This window comes from Vicia villosa, linkage group LG7, assembly GCF_029867415.1.
Source record: "Vicia villosa cultivar HV-30 ecotype Madison, WI linkage group LG7, Vvil1.0, whole genome shotgun sequence".
NCBI classification, from domain to species: Eukaryota; Viridiplantae; Streptophyta; class Magnoliopsida; order Fabales; family Fabaceae; genus Vicia; species Vicia villosa.
The window spans coordinates 85,748,501-85,772,048 of record NC_081186.1 but is presented as its reverse complement, the minus strand read 5'-3'; the positions used below and the strand labels follow the sequence as shown (position 1 = coordinate 85,772,048).

Below are 23,548 nucleotides of genomic sequence, written 5' to 3'. Positions count from 1 at the left end.
AGAGGTAGAAGGACTTTCAATGGAGGTGGCCAAAGAGGAGGTCATGGATCAGGCAGAGGAAGAGGAAATGTTAAAGTTTGTACCTATTGTGGAAAAACAGGTCACATAATAGATAGTTGCTATAAAAACATGGATATCCACCAAGTTTTGGAAGAGGAAGTGGGAATAATTCCTATGCAAATCAAGTAGCTGCAGAAGAACCAACTACTAAGTGCACTACTGAAGCTTCTACAAGTGACAACATGACTCTTACTAAAGAGCAATATCAGAACCTGATGAATTTGCTTGAGAGGAGCACCAGCTCTGTCAACTTAACAAAAGGAGGTAACTCTTTCCTTGCTAATTTTAGATGCAGTAGTAAGTCCAATTGGATTATGGATACTGGGGCCACACACCATATTTGTCAGGATCTTAATTGGTTTGTGACATATGGTGATATTAAACCTTTAATTGTTAATCTACCTAATGGAAGTTCTATAACTTCAAAAGTGTGTGGTAGTGTGAAACTGTCCAGCCAGCTTACCATAGAGAATGTCCTTTACTTGCCTCAATTTGAAGTAAACTTGATTTCAGTTTCAAAACTATGTGCAGACCAAGACTGTCAAGTTGTTTTTGAGACTAATCAATGCGTGATATAGGCAAAGAAGGATTTGAAGAGGATTGGTTTGGCTAAGGCAGTTGATGGTCTCTACTACTTAGGAGCTAATGAGCCACATAAGGAGATCAATTGTGCAGGACAAGTTTCAAGCATTGCAGTCAATAGAAATAAGATAGACAATGGAGTTTTATGGCACTTGAGGCTAGGACATTTATCTTTTGATAGAATGAAATGTATGAAAGGTGTATATAGCTATATTTCTGATAGTGTGCATAGTGCTTGTGATGTATGTCATCTATCTAGACAGAAAATATTGCCATTCCCAAATAGTAACAAAAATGTTTCTCATGTGTTTGAGCTCATACATTTAGACATTTGGGGTCCTTTCAACACTGTTTCTGTCCATGGCTTTAAATATTTCCTGACTATTTTGGATGATTATAGTAGGCATGTTTGGGTTGTCATGATGAAATCCAAATCAGAAACTTCTCAAAGAGTTAAAGAGTTTGTTTCAATGGCAGAAAATCAGTTTGAGAAAAGAATAAAAACCATTAGAAGTGATAATGGTCTAGAGTTTCTAATGCCATCTTATTATGCTTCTAAGGGTATAATACATCAGAGGAGTTGTGCTTATACTCCACAACAAAATGGCAGGGTGGAGAGAAGGCACCGACATATCCTGAATATAAGCAGAGCTCTTATGTTTCAGGCTGGATTGGCAAAGAAATATTGGTCCTATGCAGTGTTACATTCAGTGTTCCTCATGAGTAGAATCCCCACTAAACTGCTTCACAATAAATCTTCCTATGAGCTTATGTACAATGAGTTGCCTAATCTCACTTCCTTGAGAGTTTTTGGATGCCTTAGCTATGCCTCTACTCTACCAGCTCATAGACACAAATTTGACCCTCGAGCAAGGAAATGTGCTTTCCTGGGATATAAGTCAGGTATGAAGGGTTTTGTCCTTCTTGATCTTTCTAATCATGAAATTATAATTTCTAGAAATGTTAAATTCTTTGAGCTAGAATTCCCATGTCATGCTAATTCTACAGACACACCTCATCAAATTTATGTTCCTTCACCTACTGAGAATTTGACTCCCATTGATCCTAGTCCTCGTGATAATATGAGCATCTCTGATATCCAAGTTGAATCTCCTCTATATAGTGATTCTCCTACAGTTGAATCTGAATCTTTAGACCACACTGATCCCATACAACCTATTGTGCCTAATAGAAATATCAGTCCTTTAGAAACTCCTGCTCCTATTGCTCTTAGAAAATCTAGCAGAAATGCTGCTCCCCCAGCACATTTGAAAGATTACATTTGCAGTTCTAACACTGCTTCTTCATGTCAGTATCCTATCCAAGACTATCTATCTTGTTCTAACATTTCACCATCGCATCATGCCTATATACTAGCCCTGGCATCTGAAACTGAACCTACAAATTATTCTATAGCTTATAAAGACCCTAGGTGGATTCAGGCTATGGAGAGTGAAATTGATGCCCTACATAGCAACAACACTTGGGAATTTGTGGATCTTCCCCCAAATACATCTCATATTGGTAGCAAATGGGTTTACAAGATCAAAAGGAAAGCGGATGGTTCCATAGAACGCTTCAAAGCCAGGTTGGTCGCTCAAGGGTTCACTCAGACTGAAGGCCTTGATTATTTTGAAACCTTTTCTCCAGTTTCCAAGCTCTCTACAGTCAGGGTTCTACTTGCTCTTGCTTCTATTCACGGCTGGCATTTACATCAGCTCGATGTTAATAATGCATTCCTTCATGGGGATTTACATGAGGCAGTTTACATGAAGATACCTCAAGGGGTTACTCCTTCTAAACCAGGGCAAGTCTGCAAGCTTATTAAATCTCTATATGGGCTAAAACAGGAAAGTAGGCAATGGTTTGAGAAACTTACCAACTTTCTTCATTCTCAAGGGTTTGTTCATGCCCATGCTGACCATACTCTCTTCATCAAAGCTGATTCCACATCTTTCACGGCTCTTCTTGTGTATGTGGACGACATTATCTTGGCAGGTACCTCTTTGCAAGTTTTTGATGAGTTGAAAATAGCCATGAACAAAGCTTTTCGCATAAAGGATTTGGGCCAACTGAAATTTTTTCTTGGACTTGAAGTGGCTCGATCCTCCTCTGGGATAACACTGTGTCAACGCAAGTATTGTTTAGAACTTTTGAAAGATGCAGGTCTCATTGGTTGTAAACCTGTATCGACACCCTTGGACAGTACCACACGCTTGTCACATGATTCTGGTTCAGCTTTTGCTGGCGTAACTGCCTATCGCAGACTTGTTGGACGTCTAATCTACTTGACAACGACACATCCTGACATTGCTTTTGCAACACAGCAACTCAGTCAATACATGAGTGCTCCTACTGAATCACATTACAAAGCAGCTTTACGCGTTCTTCGATATCTCAAAAGATCTCCCGCTCGTGGCATCTTCCTATCTCACTCTTCTAAACTTCAAATTCTTGGTTTTAGTGATGCTGATTGGGGTGGCTGCATTGATACACGCAGATCTGTTTCCGGTTATTGCTTCTTCATAGGCAAGTCGTTGGTCTCCTGGAAATCAAAGAAGCAAGTGACTGTAAGTTGTTCATCTGCCGAGGCTGAATATCGGGCACTAGCTGCTGCTACTCGTGAACTTCAATGGATGTGTTTTCTTCTCCAAGATCTCAAACAACAACCGTCTCGTCTTCCTGTTCTCTACTATGATAATCAAAGTGCTTTGCATATATCAGCCAATCCCGTTTTTCACGAACGTACTAAGCATTTGGACATTGATTGTCATCTTGTTCGGGAAAAACTTCAAGCTGGTCTCATGCGCCTCTTGCCGGTTCCTTCCCATGCACAGGCTGCGGACGTGTTTACTAAGGCCCTTGGTCCTAAACCATTCTTCAGTTGTTTGTCCAAGCTTGCCTTGGTAGATATCTACCAACCTCAAGCTTGTGGGGGGTAACAGATAATAAAGAAGAAGACTTCGACTAATATGCCAGCTGTATCTCTAGTTTGGTTGTTAGTTAGTTATATTTTCAGTTAGGTTTGTTACACCACTTAGCTTACTATATATAGTGTAACCATTGTAACTGATCTCTTCACTCAATGAATAACAGAATTATTTTCTTCTTCATTCAACTTCTTTGTTTTCATGTTGATAGTAAGTAACTCAAGGTCTTCATCAATGGAGTTCACCATTGCTTAGAAGTGAATCTAAATTTCAAACAAAAAGTTGATAAAAGAAAAGTAAATAAAAAATAACTCCTTCCATGATTGATTTTTAAGAAATGAAGAAATCAGAGTTTAAAGTTTAGAAAGAGACTGAGAAGAGGAGAAAAAAAAGCAAAACCTAAAATGTGTATGTGTATTTTGTTCAATTACTTTGAGATCATGATGTGAATGAAAGGAGGCATGTTAGCCAAAATTGAAGGAAAATTTTGTAGAACGAGAAAGAGAGATTGAGCTAGAATGGGTGGAGAGTAAATAGAAGTTCTCAAAATTTTAATTTTATTAATTATGGATATGTTATTGTAGTGGGATAAATGAGGAAGACCTTGAGACAACGGTACAAGGCCTATGCACTATTTTTTTCAGAGTTGTTGCTCTATTAGTTTGAGCACCTTCATCTGGTTCGACCATCCCTTGACCGGATTTGTAACCCAACTTTCTATTTCTCTGTCCATAACGTGTATTTGTGGGTGTAGCGTGTAATATGTCAATAAATACTGCCCAAGAAGTCGTGGGTCTAACCATCTCTATTGGATTTATGGATATTAACCAGCCAGTCCATCGAAAAATTGTGGGGGTAAGGGAAGACTTGGTTTGCTCGATCCAAGACCCTCAAAAGGCTATAAATACACCATGACTTTGGCACTAAAGGGGACCAATCTATAACACACATAAAAGAAACCACTCATACAAGTAGGTACCAGAAGCTAACATCCACTAGCCTGTTCAACATATGCTAGGGTCCATCAAACTCATCTCTTCAAAAAGGCGACCATCAAGGTGATCCACCCTGGTAAGTGCAATTTTGTCGTATTTTTGTATATATAGTTTTGTGGCACTCATTGTGTTTTTGTGTAAATTTTGTCGAATAATCCCCTGGTTAGTGTATAAATATATTTAGTTTGTTTATACTCGTGTTTTAATTCATTTATGTACCATTTGATAGTTTTCTATTCATTTTGTAGGTGTTGATGTGTATTTGGAGCAAGAGCAATAAAGTGTCGAAGACACCGCTTCAAACGTGCAATTTTGAGCAATTCAACAACGAATAAGGCTGAAAAAAATAAGAGAAAGGTCATCAATTTTTTTGGTATTTATTCAATATTGTATAGGAAATTGATTAAGCTTTCCAACGCTTCAAACCGGTTGCAAATCGGAGTTACAGTTCTCAAGTTATGGCCGAAATAGTGCAGAATTTACTGGTGTAGTTTGCCCGGCGAATCCAGACTCGCCCACCAAAAATTCCTGGGCGAAACACCTTTAAAGGGGTCAAAACACATTTTTTAGGTTATGGGTTGAGTAATATTGGTCCCAATTCATCAAACTTTCATTTTTTAAGTAGATTAGCTTAGAAAACAACTTCGGAGCTTGCATACGGATGATCCGGGATGGATTGATCATCAATCAGCGCTGACAAACCAGGAGATTTTTGGTTCATTTTTCTTCCTCTTTGTGTATTTCTCTTTGGTTGGGTTTTGTATATGATTTTACTTTGAACTCATGTATATTTATTGTCCATGGCGTTATATTTAACTTGCTTTACAAATCTGTGTTGATTGTTATCTTAGACTTTTGCTCTGTGCTCGGGGTCTGGGTTGTTAAAGACATATACTGCTCGAATCCTTATCTAAGATGATTATCTGTTAGTTTCTAGATTCTAGAGATAGATTTAGAGCTAACAATTTTTATGGATGTCGAAGCTTAATGCTTCCGTGTTGGTTGTGTCGGTTGAGAGATTGTCGATACTATTGATATGGATGTCTGTTGTGTTGTTGTGGTTGGCTGAGAGATCATCGTCGAGATGATATAGTAGTCCTCTCTACTTTGGGGTAGAAATTACTTAGGGTGTACGCGATGCTGGATGATACTGAAGAGTACTATAGGTTGAGTGTAACTGGGCGATAAGTTTAAGTTTGTGAGAAGTAGATTAAATGCAAGCTTGATAAGTTTCTTCTCTCTATAGAATGAATTATTTCCTGTTCATATTTACTTTTATGTTTTTATGCTTTAACCATTCTAAACCAAACTCATAACTTTGGATACTGTTGAACGACAGTTCAATGCACTAGTCCCTGTGGAGACGATAATTTTTCGGATAAATATTTCCAAAACTTTTTTTGTTTGCCGCTTTACCGCTTCAACATAACCTGAAATTTTGCTCTCCTTCTATAAAAATGTCAAACACAATGTGTCAAACAATATGTATAACTATACAGATGCAGTTATTATAAAAATGTAGATAAAATAAATGGAACAAAAGGAGTTGGTAATCCAGTTCGGTGCAATAACCTACATCTGTAGGAGGTTAACCTAAGCGCGGTTTGGTGCAATAACACCTACATCTAGAGGAAGTTAACCCAAGTACAACAACACCAACGTTAGTGGCTGAAGAAACTGACACATAGTAGCCATGACACATAGTAGCCATCCCATATAGCTCCTATGTACAAACTTTGTACATGGGTGCCACCAGCAACCAAACCCTAATTACCCTATAGCATAGGCGCTACCCGGGATGGCGCATTCACTTTATTTTTTTGCCTTAGGCGCCATGGAGGTGATTCGTATGTGTTGGACACCCTCCAAACCTGGTTATCCAGGTAAATTTTTTGAAAATGTGTTTTTTTTCTTTAAACCCTTGTTATTTAAAATTTTTCTTTAGAAGTTCTCAAAATCTTAATTCTTATAATAGTTAATATGTTGTTTTAGTGATATAATTAAGAAAACCTTGAGGCAAGGGCATGAGGCATCACACTATTCTTTCGAAGTTGACCTTCTATGAGTTTGAGTACTCGTCATTTTGTTTGATTGTCTATTAATTAGACTATCGTCCCATTTCTCATTTCTCCATTCATAATGTGTGTTTTGTAAGTGCAGCGTATAATAAGTTAATAAATAGTGTATTAGAAGTGGTGGGTGTAACCTTTTATCCTGGATTTTTAGGTATTAACCATTTAGTCCCTCGAGAATCGTGTGGGGAAGGGAAGACTTGGTTCTCTCAATCCAAGACCTTTGGAAGGCTATAAATACAACAGGACTTTGGCACTAAAAAGGAGTAATCTCTGAAACACATAAAAGAAATCAATCAGACAAAGCTTCTCATATCGTTGTGTGTGAGCTAACTCTAACCCTCAACAAACTAAGCCTTTGATAGCCCTAATCGTTTTAAAGTTGTTACGCTTATTATGCCTTTATCGAATAAAATTGGCTCCACTGTGGGTCCCGAAAAAACTAACATGAGCCACTCTCACTATACCAAACAAGACTATTTTCTTTACCCTAACCCTTATTATGGTGAACAAAAAGACGAATACTTTGGCCAGTGAATAATCGAACGATAAGCGGAAATGAGTGACGATATGGATGACCTATGACATCAGAACCAAACTTTAGAATATAACATTATCTATATCTAACAAGGACAACAGGTAGTTGAGATGATGGAAGAATTGGAGGATTTGGGCCCCCAGCCTCTATTAGACGTGAGATGGGAGGCGTCTGTCCCTAAGGATTTCAAACTGCCATTATTGGCTAAGTTCAATGGACGCAGCAACCCGTATGAGCATGTGGCCTCCATCAATTTCCAAATGGCCATCATCAGAGCACTTGATTTTCTAAAGGGAAAGATCTTGCGTGGAACCTTTAAAGACGTAGCCCTGAGATAATATACAAGCCTTCTCTGATTCTTTGTCACCAGCTATCAGGACCTGATGAAAAAATTAGTCCACTCAGGACCTGGTGAAGAAAGAGGTTGGTGAGCTTTATGCAACATGTATAAATTTTGTTTTTTTGTTTGTCCCCTTAAAATTAAATCGTGAGTGTTGCATCTATATGTTCTTATAACATTATCTCTTGTGTGTTGTTGTTGTTGTTATGATGTAAAAATTAGTGTAATTACCCAACTGAATTCAAATCTAGTAGAGTTGTTTGAAAAAATTGTTTTATGTGGAGCGAGAAAAAAATTTGTCCCATTTTGGCATCACAATTTTGGTCACTTCAATCAAGTTTGCAGTAGGGGTGCGTTTGATTTGCTGAAAAATGAGATTGGACAAGACAATTTTTCTTGTATCCTTTTTTATGCAGAAATTAATTAGAAGACTGGACAAAACATGTGTCAGAGGACTGAACAAAAATATGATTTTTTGCCCTTTAGCAAACTATGGGACAATTTTTTGTGTCAAACACAAATTATCAAAAACTAGCAAACTATCGAAAAATTATATTATTGTATTCAATATATAGATTTATCAAACAAAATAGATTAAGAAAGTTATTCGGTGCCTTAATTATCAAACACACTATAATCCATAAAATTATCTTATAATGTTCTCTAGTGTCATGTATTGTTTTTTCAAATACTTATTATTTTTCAGTTAAATTACTCCCAAGGTCTTTTAAGTTATTTAATTGTAACAGTTTGTCCTTCATGTTATTTTTGCTACAATTAGGTTCTTTATGTTATTAAATGTGTACATTATTATCCTTTTTTAACCAAGAAAATGTGCTAATTATTAGATGCAATTATTTTGAGGGATGTAAAAATGATGAAGTGCTTCCAAAAACACAACAATCAACATTTTTTAATGATTAAATTGAAAAAAATGAGACTGTTACCACCCAAAAGGATCAATTATTACAAAAAAATCTTCAAAGACCAAACTGTTACAATTAAATAACTTAAAGGAATACTTTAGAGTATTTTAACCTTATTTTTCAAATAACGCACTCTATATGTATTTTAATTTTTCCATTGTTTTTTAGTTCTTAATTTATCTTCTCAACTAAATTTTTGAGTTATTTACTCATATTTTAAGAATAAAGATGGAAAGAAAATTAATGTTAAAATAATTCTGGTACATTAAACCGTTCTATACAGCTGTACTCTAAACAAAACTTTAGGGTGGACCATCTGTACCACTCTAAAAATAGGACGGCCATTAAAATGAACATCAAGATCAATAAATAAACTATTGACTTCCCAAATTTAGGATTTAAGATTGAATTAATGAACACTAAGTACTAAATAAAGGTTCCGTATTGATCAGTCCATCCATTCATTATATATAACACTTTCTTACTAGATTTCATCGTATACCACAACGTTTTGAAACTGAATCAATTGTCTAGTAAAATATTTAAAATGGAATCGAAAAAAACAATTATCCTCATCACAGGCCTTTTGGCTATGGTTCTACTTATCTCTTTAAAGGTGTCTGCTAGGGACTTAACTCATACTTCCTCTAATACCAAAATGGATGGGCTATATTACGATGGTGGTGTTGTTGGTCATGTTATTCCGGGTGATGTTACTAGATACCTTCGTGATATTGATGTTGTTGTTGATGCTGAGGAAGAGGAAAAGCCAGAGCCAGAGCCAGAGCCAGTTCAGGTTGTGATTAATGTCAATGCTGATGTTGATGAGGATAATAATGGTGGTGAACTGAATGAATAATTGTGCGATGATGAGTTTAATTTTCAATAAATGTACTGAATGAATAAATGCGCTGAATACATCATCACTATGCATATGTATATGTAATATTAGATCATTGTCAAGTGTTTTTTTTTTTTTTTTTTAAAATTTACATTGTCAGTGAATCACAATCATTAATAAATATAAAATATTTGATTTTTATTTTAATTTTTTTAAAATAGTACAATTGAATAATTATGATGTAATAATAGTGTATTTTTTTTTACACTGATAGTGTATATCAATTAAACTATTAAATTTATATTCATGTGAATCGAATTGTCTAAAATAAACCTATTAAAGATTTTAATTTTCTTAATACAAATTTTGTAGAAAAATCTGTATGCAAATTGATAAAAATTAGTATTTAAGAGAAGGAAAATAGACATTTTATTAAATTATTTTTATTAACTATTGAAATGTTTTTATGGCTTTTAGAGAGGATTCAATTAAACATTTCATAAAAAACATATACTCCCTCCGTCTTACAATAGGTGTCTTCTTTAAGATATTTACGTTTTTTAAGAAAATGATTAATCATGTTGATTTCAATGATAAAATGAGTCTCATTTACTAAAATAATCTTATTAATAATGGATAGTGGATTAATACTTAAATGAATTAAAATACAATAAATAAGGGTAAATTAGTGGAAAAAATTAATAAATATTACATTGGTATTCTAAATGGACAAATAATTTGAGACAAATAAAACAAAAAAGAGGACACCTATTGTGAGACGGGGGAATAAGAACTACAGTTTGATCTAACGTGATCCAAATTACAATAATAAAATCTATACACAATACCATATACAATCTTATTAATATTGATTGAATCCAATTTTTTTTTTTAAAAAAAAAAACTTGAAAATAAAAGTAAAAGGGTTACTATTATTTTTGTCCTTTATCATATAGGTCATTTTTGGTTTAGTTCCTTGTAAATTTTTTGTTGTAAAAGATTAATTCGTTTTAGCCTTTTTCATTATTTTTAATTGTGCCACATCAAATAATTGCCACGTAATATTTTATTTTATTTTTTAATTATTGTCACGTAATACTTTATTTTATTTTTTATTTATTTTAACGTAATATTTTATTTTATTTTTGGGCTATTACCATTTTATCACTTTGTCATATAGGTTATTTCTGGTTTATCCCATGTAAAACTTTTTTTTTTTGAAAAACAACCTTGTCATTTAAAAATACTAACAATTTAGCCCCTAAAGTCAAAATTCGTAGAAAAATCCAAAAGAAAATCCGCAAGAAACCCAAAAGAAAATCCACAGAAAACCTGTAGCTTTTCCTACAGATTTTGACTTTATGGGCTAAATTGTTAGTATTTTGAAAATGGCAAGGTTGTTTTTCAAAAGAAATAAATTATAGGGGTAAACCAGAAATTACATACATGACAAGGGAGTAAAATGGTAATAACCCTTTATTTTTTAATTTAGTTTAATAATAGGGTTATTACAGTTTTTGCTTCTTGTCATATAGGCCACTTTTGGTTTACTTTCGTATAAAATTTTTTTTTGTAAAAATAACCTTACCATTAAAAGATTATTTCGTTTTAGAACTTGGCAACAAATGACACACGTTAGTTGTTTAATTATGTGTTATTTTTTTCGTTTTTCGTTATTTTTAATTGTGCCACATCAGATAACTGTCACGTAATATTTTATTTTAAATTTTTTTTATTTATTTTAACGTAATATTTTATTTTATTCTAATAATAGGGTTATTACAATTTTTGCCCACTGTCATATAGGCTACTTTTGATTTACATTCTTGTAAAAACTTTTTTTTGTAAAAGTAACTTTGCCATTAGAAGATTATTTCGTTTTAGCCTTGGCAAGAAATGGCAAACGCCAGCTGTTTATATATATATATATATATATATATATATATATATATATATATATATATATATATATATATATATATATATATATATATATATGTATAATTGTCACGTAGTATTTTATTTTTTATTTAATTGCACGGCGATTTATGATCTTGAGAGATGTCCTTTATAAAAGGTCCTTCATTGAGAGATGTCCTTTGTAAAAGGTCCTTCAAGGGGTACTCGTCCTTCCTTACTAGTGGAATGGCAGGATCCTGGAAGCGAGGAAGAATGAGCCCTTAAATTCTTCTATTCTGACATCTTCTACCAAATGAGCAAAGAAAGAAGGGTAGAGACTCCATTAGCCCCCACCCAATAGTGAAATCCTACAAATAAAGTAAAAATGACTTCCATAGAAAGTACATAATAGAAATATGCAACCACATAATAAGTATCATGTAGAACAATGTCTAGCCCTGAATTTGCTGAGACTATTCCAATGAGTCCTCCTATGGTGAACAAAAAGATGAACCCTATAGCAAATAACATGGGTGTTTTGTCTTGTATTGAACCCCCCACATAAATCTTCGTTTCAAATTAGTTAAAAAACTGCAGCTTTTTTACACACTTTAGGGGACGCTTTTTGACATTTGTGGGTGAAACTATAAAACCGTAGTCAATGGGAAAAGGCAACACCCTCTTATTCCATTCCTGGATAAGCATAATCTAAAGCCATATGCTACAGTTTTTATGCTTTAGACTACGGTTTTCAGTCTTAGCCTAAACACATTTTTGTTGTAGTGTATGTTCTGTTACTCGGCATTCTGTAGTTCCAGAATCAGCCAACTTCAAGGTCGTAATGTGATTTTCTTTTTAATAATATTCTTTCTTTCTACTTAACTTTTCTTTCTGTTTGAGTGATTCTGGGTTTGGAACTACATGTATTGGAACGAGTTAGTTAGGTAGAACTGTACTATGTGGCAGTTTATTTCAACTTATAACTTGTTTACAAGTTTAGGTGGTTAGATTGAAAAGTATATTTGTTGTGATTTTTAATAATAGAATTTGAGATTGTGTTATCAACTTGAAATATTAGTTGGATAAATAGTTAAATGTGTATGTAACCAATAAAAGCTATGGTTTATTGCGCATCGTTTCTTATAAATTACTATTACACCAACTATACATAATGACAATAAGTCAGTTGCTAACTATCTTCTCAAGCTCTTGTGTTAACTAGATATATTAAGCTATTTGCTAGGCTTAGGAAAATCACATAATCCATCAATTAGAAAAAGTTTAAGAAACTCTTTCTTCTTTTGTGATTTAGGAAGATACGGAAGTTTAGTTGGTAAGTTAAATTATCTTATTATCCTTAGTTAAGATATTTCATTTGTGGTTTCATTGTGAAGTCAGTTCCTCTATGATAGTCATTGAGATGTAATTGTTCTTGTTTTGAAGTATGTTTAAATATATCCAAGTCAAGGTTTATAGTATAAAAATAGAGGTAATTCTTAGGTGATTTGGTTACTCAAATGTTGATTGGGCTAGATCTTACCCCAATAGACGTTTGGAGTATTGTATGCTTATAAGTGGTAATTTCATCTCCTAGAAAAGTAAGAAATCAAACGTTTTTGTTAGATCTATAGATGGGGTTTAATATAGGATTTATGGTATTGGCCACATTTGATCTTATCTAGGTCAGTTAACTAATTCATGAGTTGAAATTTATTGATTTCTCTCAAGTTAAATAGAATCATATTATCTTTTTTTTTTTTAAGAGTAGAATCATATTATCTTCTAAATAATGAAATTATAAATTATCAATAATATGTTTACCTTAGCTAGGCACCTATTGTCTGTTGAGAGCGACACAATATCTATGCAAAAGTTGTTGTTAGAACTCGAAGTACTTGCTGCAGAATGCGTGCTAGGAAACGTTGCGTGATTCCATCCATAACACCTCACAAATGATGTTATCAAATTTGTGAAGGATTTCTATGTCAAAGTGAGGCTCACAAAAGGTTGTACGTCTTCTCTTATTGCTCTTATTCCCAAAGTAAAGAATCCGCTTTCTTTAAACGAGTATCGCCTCATTTGTTTAGTTGGTTGTTTGTATAAGATCTTAGCAAAAATCCTAGCGGGAAGGATGAGGAGCATTATTGGTAAGTTGGTTTCGCCTAATCAAACAGTTTTCGTTCCCGGTAGGAATATTTTGGATGGAGTCTTGATGGCGAACGAGGTTTTGGACTTAGCCTATAGAGAGAAGAGAAGTTGTGTTGCTTTAAAGATTGATTTTGAAAAAGCTTATGATCGGGTTAGTTGGAACTTTTTGAGATACGTGCTAGTGAAAATGGGGTTTGGCGCAAAGTGGATGTCGTGGATGGAGGGTTGCATCTTTTCTAGTTGGATGTCCGTTATTATTAATGGTAGTGTGACTAAGGATTTTAAGGTTGAGAAAGGTCTTCGTCAAGGCGATCCTTTTTCCCCTTTTTTATTTGTGTTGGTTACGGAGGTGCTAACGACGCTTATGAAAAAGTCCATAGCTAGTGGTGAGTATAGGGGTTTCAAGATCAACGATGAGGTCAATGTGAATATGCTTCAATTTACGGATGATACCGTCATGTTAGCGGAAGGTGATACCGCGAACTTGTGGACTATAAAGGTTATCCTAAGGGCTTATGAATTGATGTCGGGGTTGCGTGTAAACTTCAATAAAAGCAATATATATGGAGTTAATGTTTGTGATGGTTTCCTTGAGGCGGCGTCGAGTTTTCTAGCGTGCAAAGTAGATAAACTCCCTTTTAAGTTTTTAGGAGTTAAAGTGGGCGGTAACCCGAGAAAGCTAGCAATATGGAAAGATTTGATATTGATGTTGAGGCGTAGATTGGCCGTGTGGAAAGGTATCCATCTTAACATAGCGGGTCGTGTTTGTTTAATCAATTCCGTCATTAATGCCATTCCGATTTACTCTCTATCTTTTTTCAAAGCGCCGAGTAAAATAATCAAAGAGATTCGGGCTATTCAATCAAAATTTCTTTGGAATGGTAGCAAGTTAAAAAGACCTATACATTGGGTGAGTTGGGAGACCGTGTGCAAATCTCGGGAAGAAGGAGGATTGGGCATAAAGAATGTGGAGGTAATGAACATGGCATTATTGAGCAAGTGGAAGTGGGGGATTTTAACGGAAGAGGAACCGGTGTGGCGGAGTCTCCTTGATATTAGATACGGAAATATTAAAATGAAAGTTCTTGTGGGGGATACTTCCGTGATATCAAAGAAAGATTCGATATGGTGGCGTGACATCATTTTATCTGATAATTATGTTTCTCTGTTAAACCACAATTTTTCAGGTGCGGTTTCTTGCAAACTCGGTAACGGTTCTTCCATACCATTCTGGTATGGGAATTGGGCAGGATCACAGCCTCTCGCGCAAGTGTTCCCTGAGTTGTTGGTGAGGTCTCATGATGACTCTATTACGGCTGCACAGGCTGGGAATTTTGGAGAGCATGGCTGGGAGTGGAATGACGCTTGCTTTTTCTATGAAAGTAGTAGCAGTGTGGATTTTCTGTGGCAGGAACTGTGTGGGACATTCTTAAACGTTGCTTCTGAAGCAGTGTTAAAAGATGAATTCTTTTGGAATGGCAATTCAGGTGGTAGCTTCACGGTTAGGTCCTGTTACGACAGGTTCAAACCGTTTCTGTCGGGCCCTGCTGTCAGCGACATCATCTCCAAGCCGGCTGCATTCTTATGGAGCATCAAAGCTCCTCCGAAAATACTATTCTTTGGCTAGAGAGTGTTGCATAATAGAATCGCCACGAAGGACCAATTAATTAAGAGGGGTATGTTATCGAATCCTTGCGACCATTTTTGCGTTTTCTGTTTGAAGGAGATGGAAAGTTTATTGCATATTCTTGGGGGCTGCAGTGTTCTCGCTAACATTTGGAGGGGAGTTTTTTAATTGATTGAAACGGGCATTGACTTATCATTGGAGGAGTTTGAGGGTTTTGTTTGTATTGACGAGAAGCTGAAGAATAAGAACAAGAACATGGTTTCGGTCATTTGGTTGGCAACGGCGTGGTGTATTTGGACTAAAAGGAATGCAATTATTTTTTTCGAAAGCTACATTCAGTTTCTTAGAATGTATGTCGGAGATAATTTTTTGTTCTTGGTCGTGGCTTATCTCTAGTTATTCGTTAAGGGATAATTGTAATTTTCACTTTTAGAATACTCAATACTCTACCCCTCTCATGTTTTAAGAAGTAGTTTTATTCTCGTTGTAATAGGTTGGGGTACCGCTTATACCCCTTATTAATCCCATTGCCTATATATATATATATATATATATATATATATATATATATATATATATATATATATATATATATATATATATATATATATATATATATATATATATATATATATATATATATATATATATATATATATATATATATATATATATATATATATATATTTATTTTAAATCAATATAGAAAGAGAAATCAATCCAGTCCATTAAAATCAACAAAATCAAAATTTAATGGTCGTGATTCATTGTTCTCATTTCTCATAATAACCAAGTGTTCTCACTTGAGTCGTCCCCTATATATATATATATATATATATATATATATATATATATATATATATATATATATATATATATATATATATATATATATATATATATATATATATATATATATATATATATATATATATATATATATATATATATATATATATATATATATATATATATATATATATATATATATATATATATCTCACAATATTATTACCTTGCTACAAATTTGATGATTATAATATTATGAAAACTATATAAGTTTTGAAACACATACTAGATCTTTTAAGTGTTCTGAGATATAATTCAAAGTTCCTTCTCGTTGGAAATGTTCTCTAGAAGCTTCACTCAAGAGATATCATCCAAAATTCTTTCCTATGTTTTAAGGTTGCGGTTGTTTTCTCTACTTGAAGATTAAAACTGAACAACTCCATTTTTTTTAGTTTGTTTGTGATTCATTTTCAAGGTGCAAGAGAAACTATGTATTTGAAAGAAGAGAATAGAGAAGGTGAAACTGAAATAGAAACAGTTTGTATAATTTGCAGCATGAAAAATGAGTCTAAGCCGATAATTTTAGTTTCAAATTATACAATAGAAAAATTAAAAATCATATTGTTTGTCGTTAATGGAGATAAATGTTTGTCTCAAATTTAGATTCCAGATAGAGAATAAAATAACTCATTGTGATATCCCAATTTTATCTCTGTTTTTAACACTATCTTGTTTTAAAGTGTATTTTTTGTTAAATTTGTAAGTTAGCTCAATTGGTCAGTGTCTATGCATGTCAAGCACAAGGTTGTAGGTTTAAATTCCTCTGTTTTCCTTTTTATTTTAATTTTTTATTAAGAGAGGTCAAAAAAGTCAAAAGTTAACTTTTTGTGCCATTTAATTTTAATTTTTCTTTTTTCTTAATTAACCATTTTTTATAATTATTTTTTATTTTATTTTATGCCTCTTTAATTCAAAAAGAGTCAAAAAAATTATAAAAAACTAAAAAATATTTTTCTTGTTTTTTATTGGTCATCTTGCGTCATGTTTGTTTGTGATTGGTCGAAGTGTGTCATATTTTGTCAAGAAAAGAAATCGAGATATTATTGATATGATTAGTTTATTATGGCATAAAATCGGAAAAATAAAATCGATTTGATCTCTTGATCAGTGGTTTGATCTTATTTCCTTTATTGTTGACTTAAAAAACTAATATAAATAGACCTTTCTTCTTCACTTTTTGAAACCTCATTTTGCAAATAATTCACTAGAAAACCCACTTTTTACACACTACACGCATTTTTACATCATAAAAAAAAATTCATGATCACTGGCTTTTTAATTCTTTTATCCTGTTTGTGGAGAAGGAATAGAAAGAATTAGAGGTGGAAGGAAGAGGAGATTATGTGCTAAAAGAAAAGCTTAGGCGTCTTAAAGAGCGAATCTCTTGGTGGAATAAATCGGTGTTTGGAAAAATAGATTTGGAGGTTGAGGGGAACGTGAGGGATATTAATGTGGTTGATTCTCTTTTGGAGGAGGCGTCCGAGGACATGATAGGTGAATCTCTTATTAGTAGAAATGTGGCAAATAAGAGATTTTGGTTGAATTTGCGGATAAAAGAAAACATGCTTGTCCAAAAACCAAGGCTAAAATGGTTAAACGAAGGTGACTCGAATAGTAGTTTTTTCCACAAGGTTGTGAAAGAGAGAAGAAGGCAAAACCATATCGGTCCTATAATCTCAAATGGGATTTTGGTGGAGAAGGTGGATGAGGTTAGGGAGGAGGTGACTAAGCACTTTTCTAATAAATTTAAGGAGGAGGACACTGATAGGTTGCTTTTAGACGGTGTGGGTTTTAAGAGTATTTCTACCGAAGATAAGTGTGCTCTTGAAAGTCCGTTTCAAGAAAAGGAGGTTAAGGAAGTCATTTGGTGTTGTGGTAGTTAAAAGAGCCCGGGTCCGGATGGTTATTCTTTCTTGTTCATAAAAAAATGTTGGCATATTATTAAGGAGGATTTTATGAATTTCATCAATTACTTCTATACCGGGGGAAGAATTTCTAAAGCTATTTTCTCCTCTTTCTTGACTTTGGTTCCTAAATCTCAAAATATGTCCTCTTTGGATGATTATAAAGTTATTTATAAAGTTATTTCGAAGATCTTAGAGGGGATATTGAAAAAAGTTCTTCACTCGATTATTTCTACTTGTCAAAGTGCGTTTGTTCCGGATCGTCATCTTCTTGATGGGGTGTTGGTAGCAAATGAGTTGGTGGATTTTGCAAAAAAAGAGGGGAGAAGTTGTCTTTTATTTAAAGTTGATTTCGAAAAGGCCTATGACAATGTTTCTTGGAATTTTCTAAGATACATGTTAAATAGGATGGGGTTTGGACCGAAGTGGAAGAGGTGGATGGAAATGTTGATCATTCAAAGTAGTATGTCCGTGTTAGTAAATGGTTGTCCGACAAATGAGTTTGTGGTGGAGAAAGGTCTAAGACAAGGGGATCCTTTATCTCCTTTCCTCTTTGTGATTGTCGCCGAAGGTCTAACGAGTCTTGTGAGGAAATCTTGCGAGATTGGAGAATTTAATGGGTTGGGAATTAACGGTAGTAGTATGGTGGATATTCTCCAATTTGTGGATGATACTTTGTTGGTGGGGGAAGGTACTTGGAGGCAAGTTTGGGCGATCAAAGTGGTTTTAAAGGCTTTTGAGCTATCTTCGGGGTTAGGCATAACTTATCATAAGAGTAAATTGATTGGGATTAACACGCCTAATAATTTTCTTGATGCCGCCTCGTATGTTCTTTCGTGTAGAGTGGAGGATGGTAAATTTTTGTTTCTTGGTATTGTTATTGGTTGTAATCCTAGGAGCTTTTCATCTTGGACTCCTCTTTTGACTAAGATGAAGAAGCGTCTATGGGGTTGAAGAATCGTTTTCTCTCGTTGGGAGGAAGGATTACTCTTTTGAAATCCATCCTTGGATCTCTCTCCATCTTCACTATGTCTTTTTACAAAATGCCGGTTTGTGTAGCAAAGGAATTTACTAGAATGCAAAGTAATTTCCTTTGGGGAGGAGGAATGAAGGATAACAAGAGGAGGATTCATTGGGTTAGTTGGAAGGATGTGTTTCTTCCTCTCGACAAAGGAGGTCTCGGTATTAAAAATATTTTGGCGTTCAATTCGGCTCTCCTTAACAAGTGGAGGTGGAGGATCTTAGAAGGCCGAAATTCGGTGTGGTTTAATATATTGAAAGCCCGTTATGGTAACATTTCTATGAAGAGCTTTGGTGGAGGTATGTTTCCTTGTCTTTTACCTTCTTCATCTATTTCTTCTTCTATATGGTGGAAGGATCTTTTATCGATAGGGAAGAATGAGCATTTGGATCCTTTGGTGTCTCATTGTCGGTTCAAGATTGGTAACGGTTATACTATTCCGTTTTGGGAGGCCAAATGGTGTGATGAGGTTTCTTTGAAAGAAAAATTTTCGGAGTTATATTCGGTTTCTTGTTTGAAGATGGTTTCGGTGGCGGGTATGGGAGGTTGGGAGAATGGTTGTTGGAAGTGGGGAAATTATGGGATTAATTATCTTCATCTTACCGAACCTTTTCTTAGTTTTGTTTTTGATTCTTTTCGTACTTTCATTGATGGTTTTGGAGTTGATTTAGAGAGGAAGGATGATATTTTTTGGGACTATTCCGCGGATGGTTCTTTTTCGGTGGCCTCTTGTTATAGCTTTTATATGAGGAAAGTTTTATTCCGTTTGGTCCGCCTAATAAATATGATAATGCTTTGGCTTTGATTTGGAAGATGGAGATCCCTTTCAAAATCAAGCTTTTGGTTGGAGGCTTTTTGCTAATAGACTTCCAACCAATGATCTTTTAGTTCATAGGAATATTGTTTTGGCTTTGGATAATACTAAATGTGCTTTTTGTGGTATTGATCCGGAAAGTAGAGATCATTCTTTCTTCGGTTGTAATGCGGCGGAATTAGTGTGGAGGGAGGTGGCGGTGTGGATAGGAAATGAGGTGGGTGAGATGGAAGAAGATTGTTTATCAAGTTTTTCGGATTGGTCCCTTTTTTGTAAAAAAAAAAAAAAGAAGGTGAAAGGTGGAAAAATAGGTGTGGTTTGGTTAGCGACCGTTTGGTTCCTTTGGCTAACTAGGAACGGTATTTGCTTTAGAAATGAAGTTTGAAATGTGAATAATACGGTATGGGGTATAAAATCTTTGTCTTGAAAATGGAGCTTTGTAGGGGAAATTACTCATTCCAATTGTAGTTTTTACGAATTTAACAAAGATCATTTGTTATACCTTTCGCAAATCTAATTGATTTGTAATTTCTTCTGTCGCAGGTTTCTCCCGTTTCTTGTATAAAAAGGCTTTGAAAACCCTTAGTTCTCTCTCCTGCATATAACACTAAATTCGTTGGGTTTATTAACTCATAATAGAAAAAGAAAATTAGTAAGTGAATCAATTAAAACCGAATTCTAATTAACTCTAGGTACCAGCTGTACTATATCAAAAGCTTACAGAGGACCACCTGAGCCGTTCTAAATAGTGTGGGCATTATTTGAAATGTATCTGCATGAGACAGCACGAAGACATATATAGGACGGTCAATAAATTCTACGCTTCATAGGCTTTGATTTTAGTTCTCAAAAATAAATTTGAACAAGACGAATAAAGATTACTTGTTAATCCATACTTCCCTCCACTATATATACCACATAATTTCTTACTAGATTTTTCATCGTTTACTAACACATTTTCTAATTGATTCAACTTGTCTAGTTTAAAAGTAATGGATTCGAAAAATGCTATAATTCTCATCCTAGGTTTCTTTGCTACGATTTTTCTTATCTCCTCAGAGGTGTCAGCAAGGGACTTAACTGAGACTTCCTCCCATACTGAAAAGGGTGAGCTATCAATTATTTTTCTTAATTTAGGCTTGAAAAATGTTTTTCAAGGGAATTTATAGGAATTTTAAATTGATATAAACTTTTGTTTTCTATAAAGTTATTCAATAGCATTTATTTACAAAATTGTAAAATTTGACTGAATCCACCGTCATATAATCTCATATAGCATTAAAATAAATTTAATGTAGGGTGGAGATAACCCTTATAAATACTTTAGGTCATATATTATCTTATATAACATTCTTAATATATCTCCTCAAATAGAGAATAGAATATTTGGAGCGTGAAAAAATGTTGGATAAACTAATAGCAAACATTTAATAGTAGGTAATTCATCGAATTTTAAACGAAATTTTTGATATCATAATAAAAAATGTAGTGTGGTCTAATTAATTAATTTATATAAAACATATTTATAAGGTGACGATAACTCCAACTTATAAAAACATGTTAAAATCTCTTAATATTTTTCTATGTGATTTTGGATAAATTGGTTTTAGTTAAAAGTGAGATCAATATTAAAATTATAGGGTTGTCTTAAATAGTTTAAGAGTTCTGCTTTAATTTAAAAATTTAGATAATTAATACAAAAATGAGAAATTTTTAAAGAAATATAATATATTTAAACTTTAAATAAAATCTAAAATTATAGAAAATTAGAAATAATTTTAAAATATTTCAATATCAATATAAATTCGAGTCTCATAAGTATCGTTTCATTTATGCTCTTAAAATTTCTCTATTTAAAGAATATTTGTCCGGTATCAAACCCCTTAACCAATGTTGGTGATTTTAGTATCATCAATGCAATTTTGGTAGTAATGTGATTTACTGAAGGCCGATGCAATTATGCGTTAAGCTTGAAACGAGTTAGGGTAGTGCGGAGTGCACGCTCGTCGAACCAAACGCGTAATTGAATATGAATAATAGAAACGGGGTTCCAAGGGGCGGAGCCCCTGGCGGGGTCCAAGGGGCAGCGCCCCTGGCGGGGTGCGGGGCAGCGCCCCGTCGGGGTCCAAGGGGCGGAGCCCCTGGCGGGGTCCAAGGGGCAGCGCCCCTGGCTGGGGTCCCTTTCCCAACGGACTTAACCGTTTTACCGAACAGATGCTTCGTTTCCAACCAACATAACTGTTTTTTACCGAACAGGTGTGTCTGTTCGTTGCTATTATTGGTCTCCTATATAAGGAGTCTTTCGGTCTCGATTTGAAATACGAAATCATACACTTCCTCTACATTCTGATCTGTTCTCCATTGTCAGAAACAGATTGATTCTTCAAGAATTATCCCCGCAAAGATTTCGTGAACCCAGACAAGTATAGGGTCGAAATACTTTGTTCGGAAAGTGAACGAACACGATTCTTGAAGATATCCAGGATTATCATACCATTTATCTAACAACCAATTATAACAAAGTGTTCATTTATTTGTATTTTATTTTTATAAGCAATTATTTTATCAAACCCCTTACCCAATTTATTAACAAAGTGTCAATTTATTTTTTATGCTCCAACACTTTTACAAGTAAAAACAACTTAAACAATCACAACTTTTTTAGATACGCGATTGGAAATTTAGACTATTCATAGACATTACAGATACATATTTTTCAATTTAAGTTGGACAACAATTTGAATTTCAATTTTAAGTTTGAACTTAAAATTCTAACTTATGTTGGTATGAATTTTAGATGCAAGACCAATTATTCTCCTATAAAATTAATTTTAACTCATTTAAAAGTTAGAAATTCAAACAAACATATAAGCATTTAATATCACATATAATTTCAGTTTTGACATTTGTTACCTTTGAATGAAACCAATTGGATATATATCTGTAACATTAAGTAAACATATAATTTACATAATATTGTATTTGCAGAAATGATGGATGAAAAGACATTTGGTGGTGTCGTATATCATGGAGGCTACTATGATAATGGTTATCCAGGAAATGGTGGTTATTTTGGCGGTAATCCGCGTAATAGAGGCAGGTACAATGCTGGTTATGATGGTGGTTATGGTGGCTATAATGGTCGATATGGTGGTGGTTATCCAGGTAATTATGGTGGCTATAATGGTCGCTATGGTGCCGGTTACCCGGGTATTGATGGTGGTTACGATGATGGTATTGGCGGATATGGTGGTGAAGTTGTAGATGGGCAAACTAAAGACAACACGCATAATTGATAGTCATATCATCATACATGAAATTTTTAGTAATAAATTTCATGGATAAATAACTTATGTACACAGCATAGCATAAAAGGTATAGATAGACAACAATTTTTATTGTTATTATCTATCTTGCCATATATTGTATAAAGATTTCACTAGTAGAGATCTTTTATAAATAAATCATTGTTATGTATCTATAATGATGAGTTGGTTTTCAGGTATATAATATACAAAATAATCGCTATTGCATAATTCGAATGAGGCTGTTTTAAAAAAATTCTACCTACTAACAAAATATTACTCTTTTGTTTAAAATAAGATTTTCCTTAACTTTTTAAGCACAAATAAAGGAGACTTAAAATGAAAGGGAAAACATAGAGCACCAAAGTGTTTTTTATAAGCAGCATCAAAAGTGTTAAATGATCCATCCACAAAGAACATAATTCTAAAAGAAAGAAAACTATAATAGAAGAATAAAAAGACTGAACTGTTGCAACGATATTTTTGTTTAATGATATTTTATTTAATGGGAGACACAAAGATCTAAATAATATAGTTTTTTGTTTTTTGTCTGCTGTATTTGTTTTTTTTTTTTCATAAGCAAGGGATTATATTAATAGAGAACTAGGGGTTCTCAACCCGATTACAAAGATCAACGGGAACACCCGACAAAAAGAAAATTACAAGCCAATTACACTTACGAAAGGAAGCCCAAAGG

General features: G+C 34.0%; 1 protein-coding gene across 1 annotated transcript; it reads left to right on the top strand.

Moving 5' to 3' along the window:
* The first annotated feature begins 20,500 nt into the window (after positions 1-20,500).
* On the top strand, positions 20,501-23,013 carry LOC131617686 (dormancy-associated protein 2-like). Its single transcript, XM_058888949.1, has 2 exons — positions 20,501-20,653; positions 22,535-23,013. Exons 1-2 carry the CDS (start codon positions 20,539-20,541, stop codon positions 22,840-22,842), a joined length of 423 nt encoding a protein of 140 aa, XP_058744932.1. The 5' UTR covers positions 20,501-20,538; the 3' UTR covers positions 22,843-23,013.
* Positions 23,014-23,548: the final 535 nt, after the last annotated feature.

Coding starts and splice junctions, on each gene's coding strand:
- LOC131617686 (XM_058888949.1), top strand. CDS start 20,539: ATGGATTCGAAAAATGCTATAATTCTCATCCTAGGTTTCTTTGCTACG. Junction 20,654..22,534: donor TTCCTCCCATACTGAAAAGG/GTGAGCTATCAA, acceptor TTGTATTTGCAG/AAATGATGGATGAAAAGACA.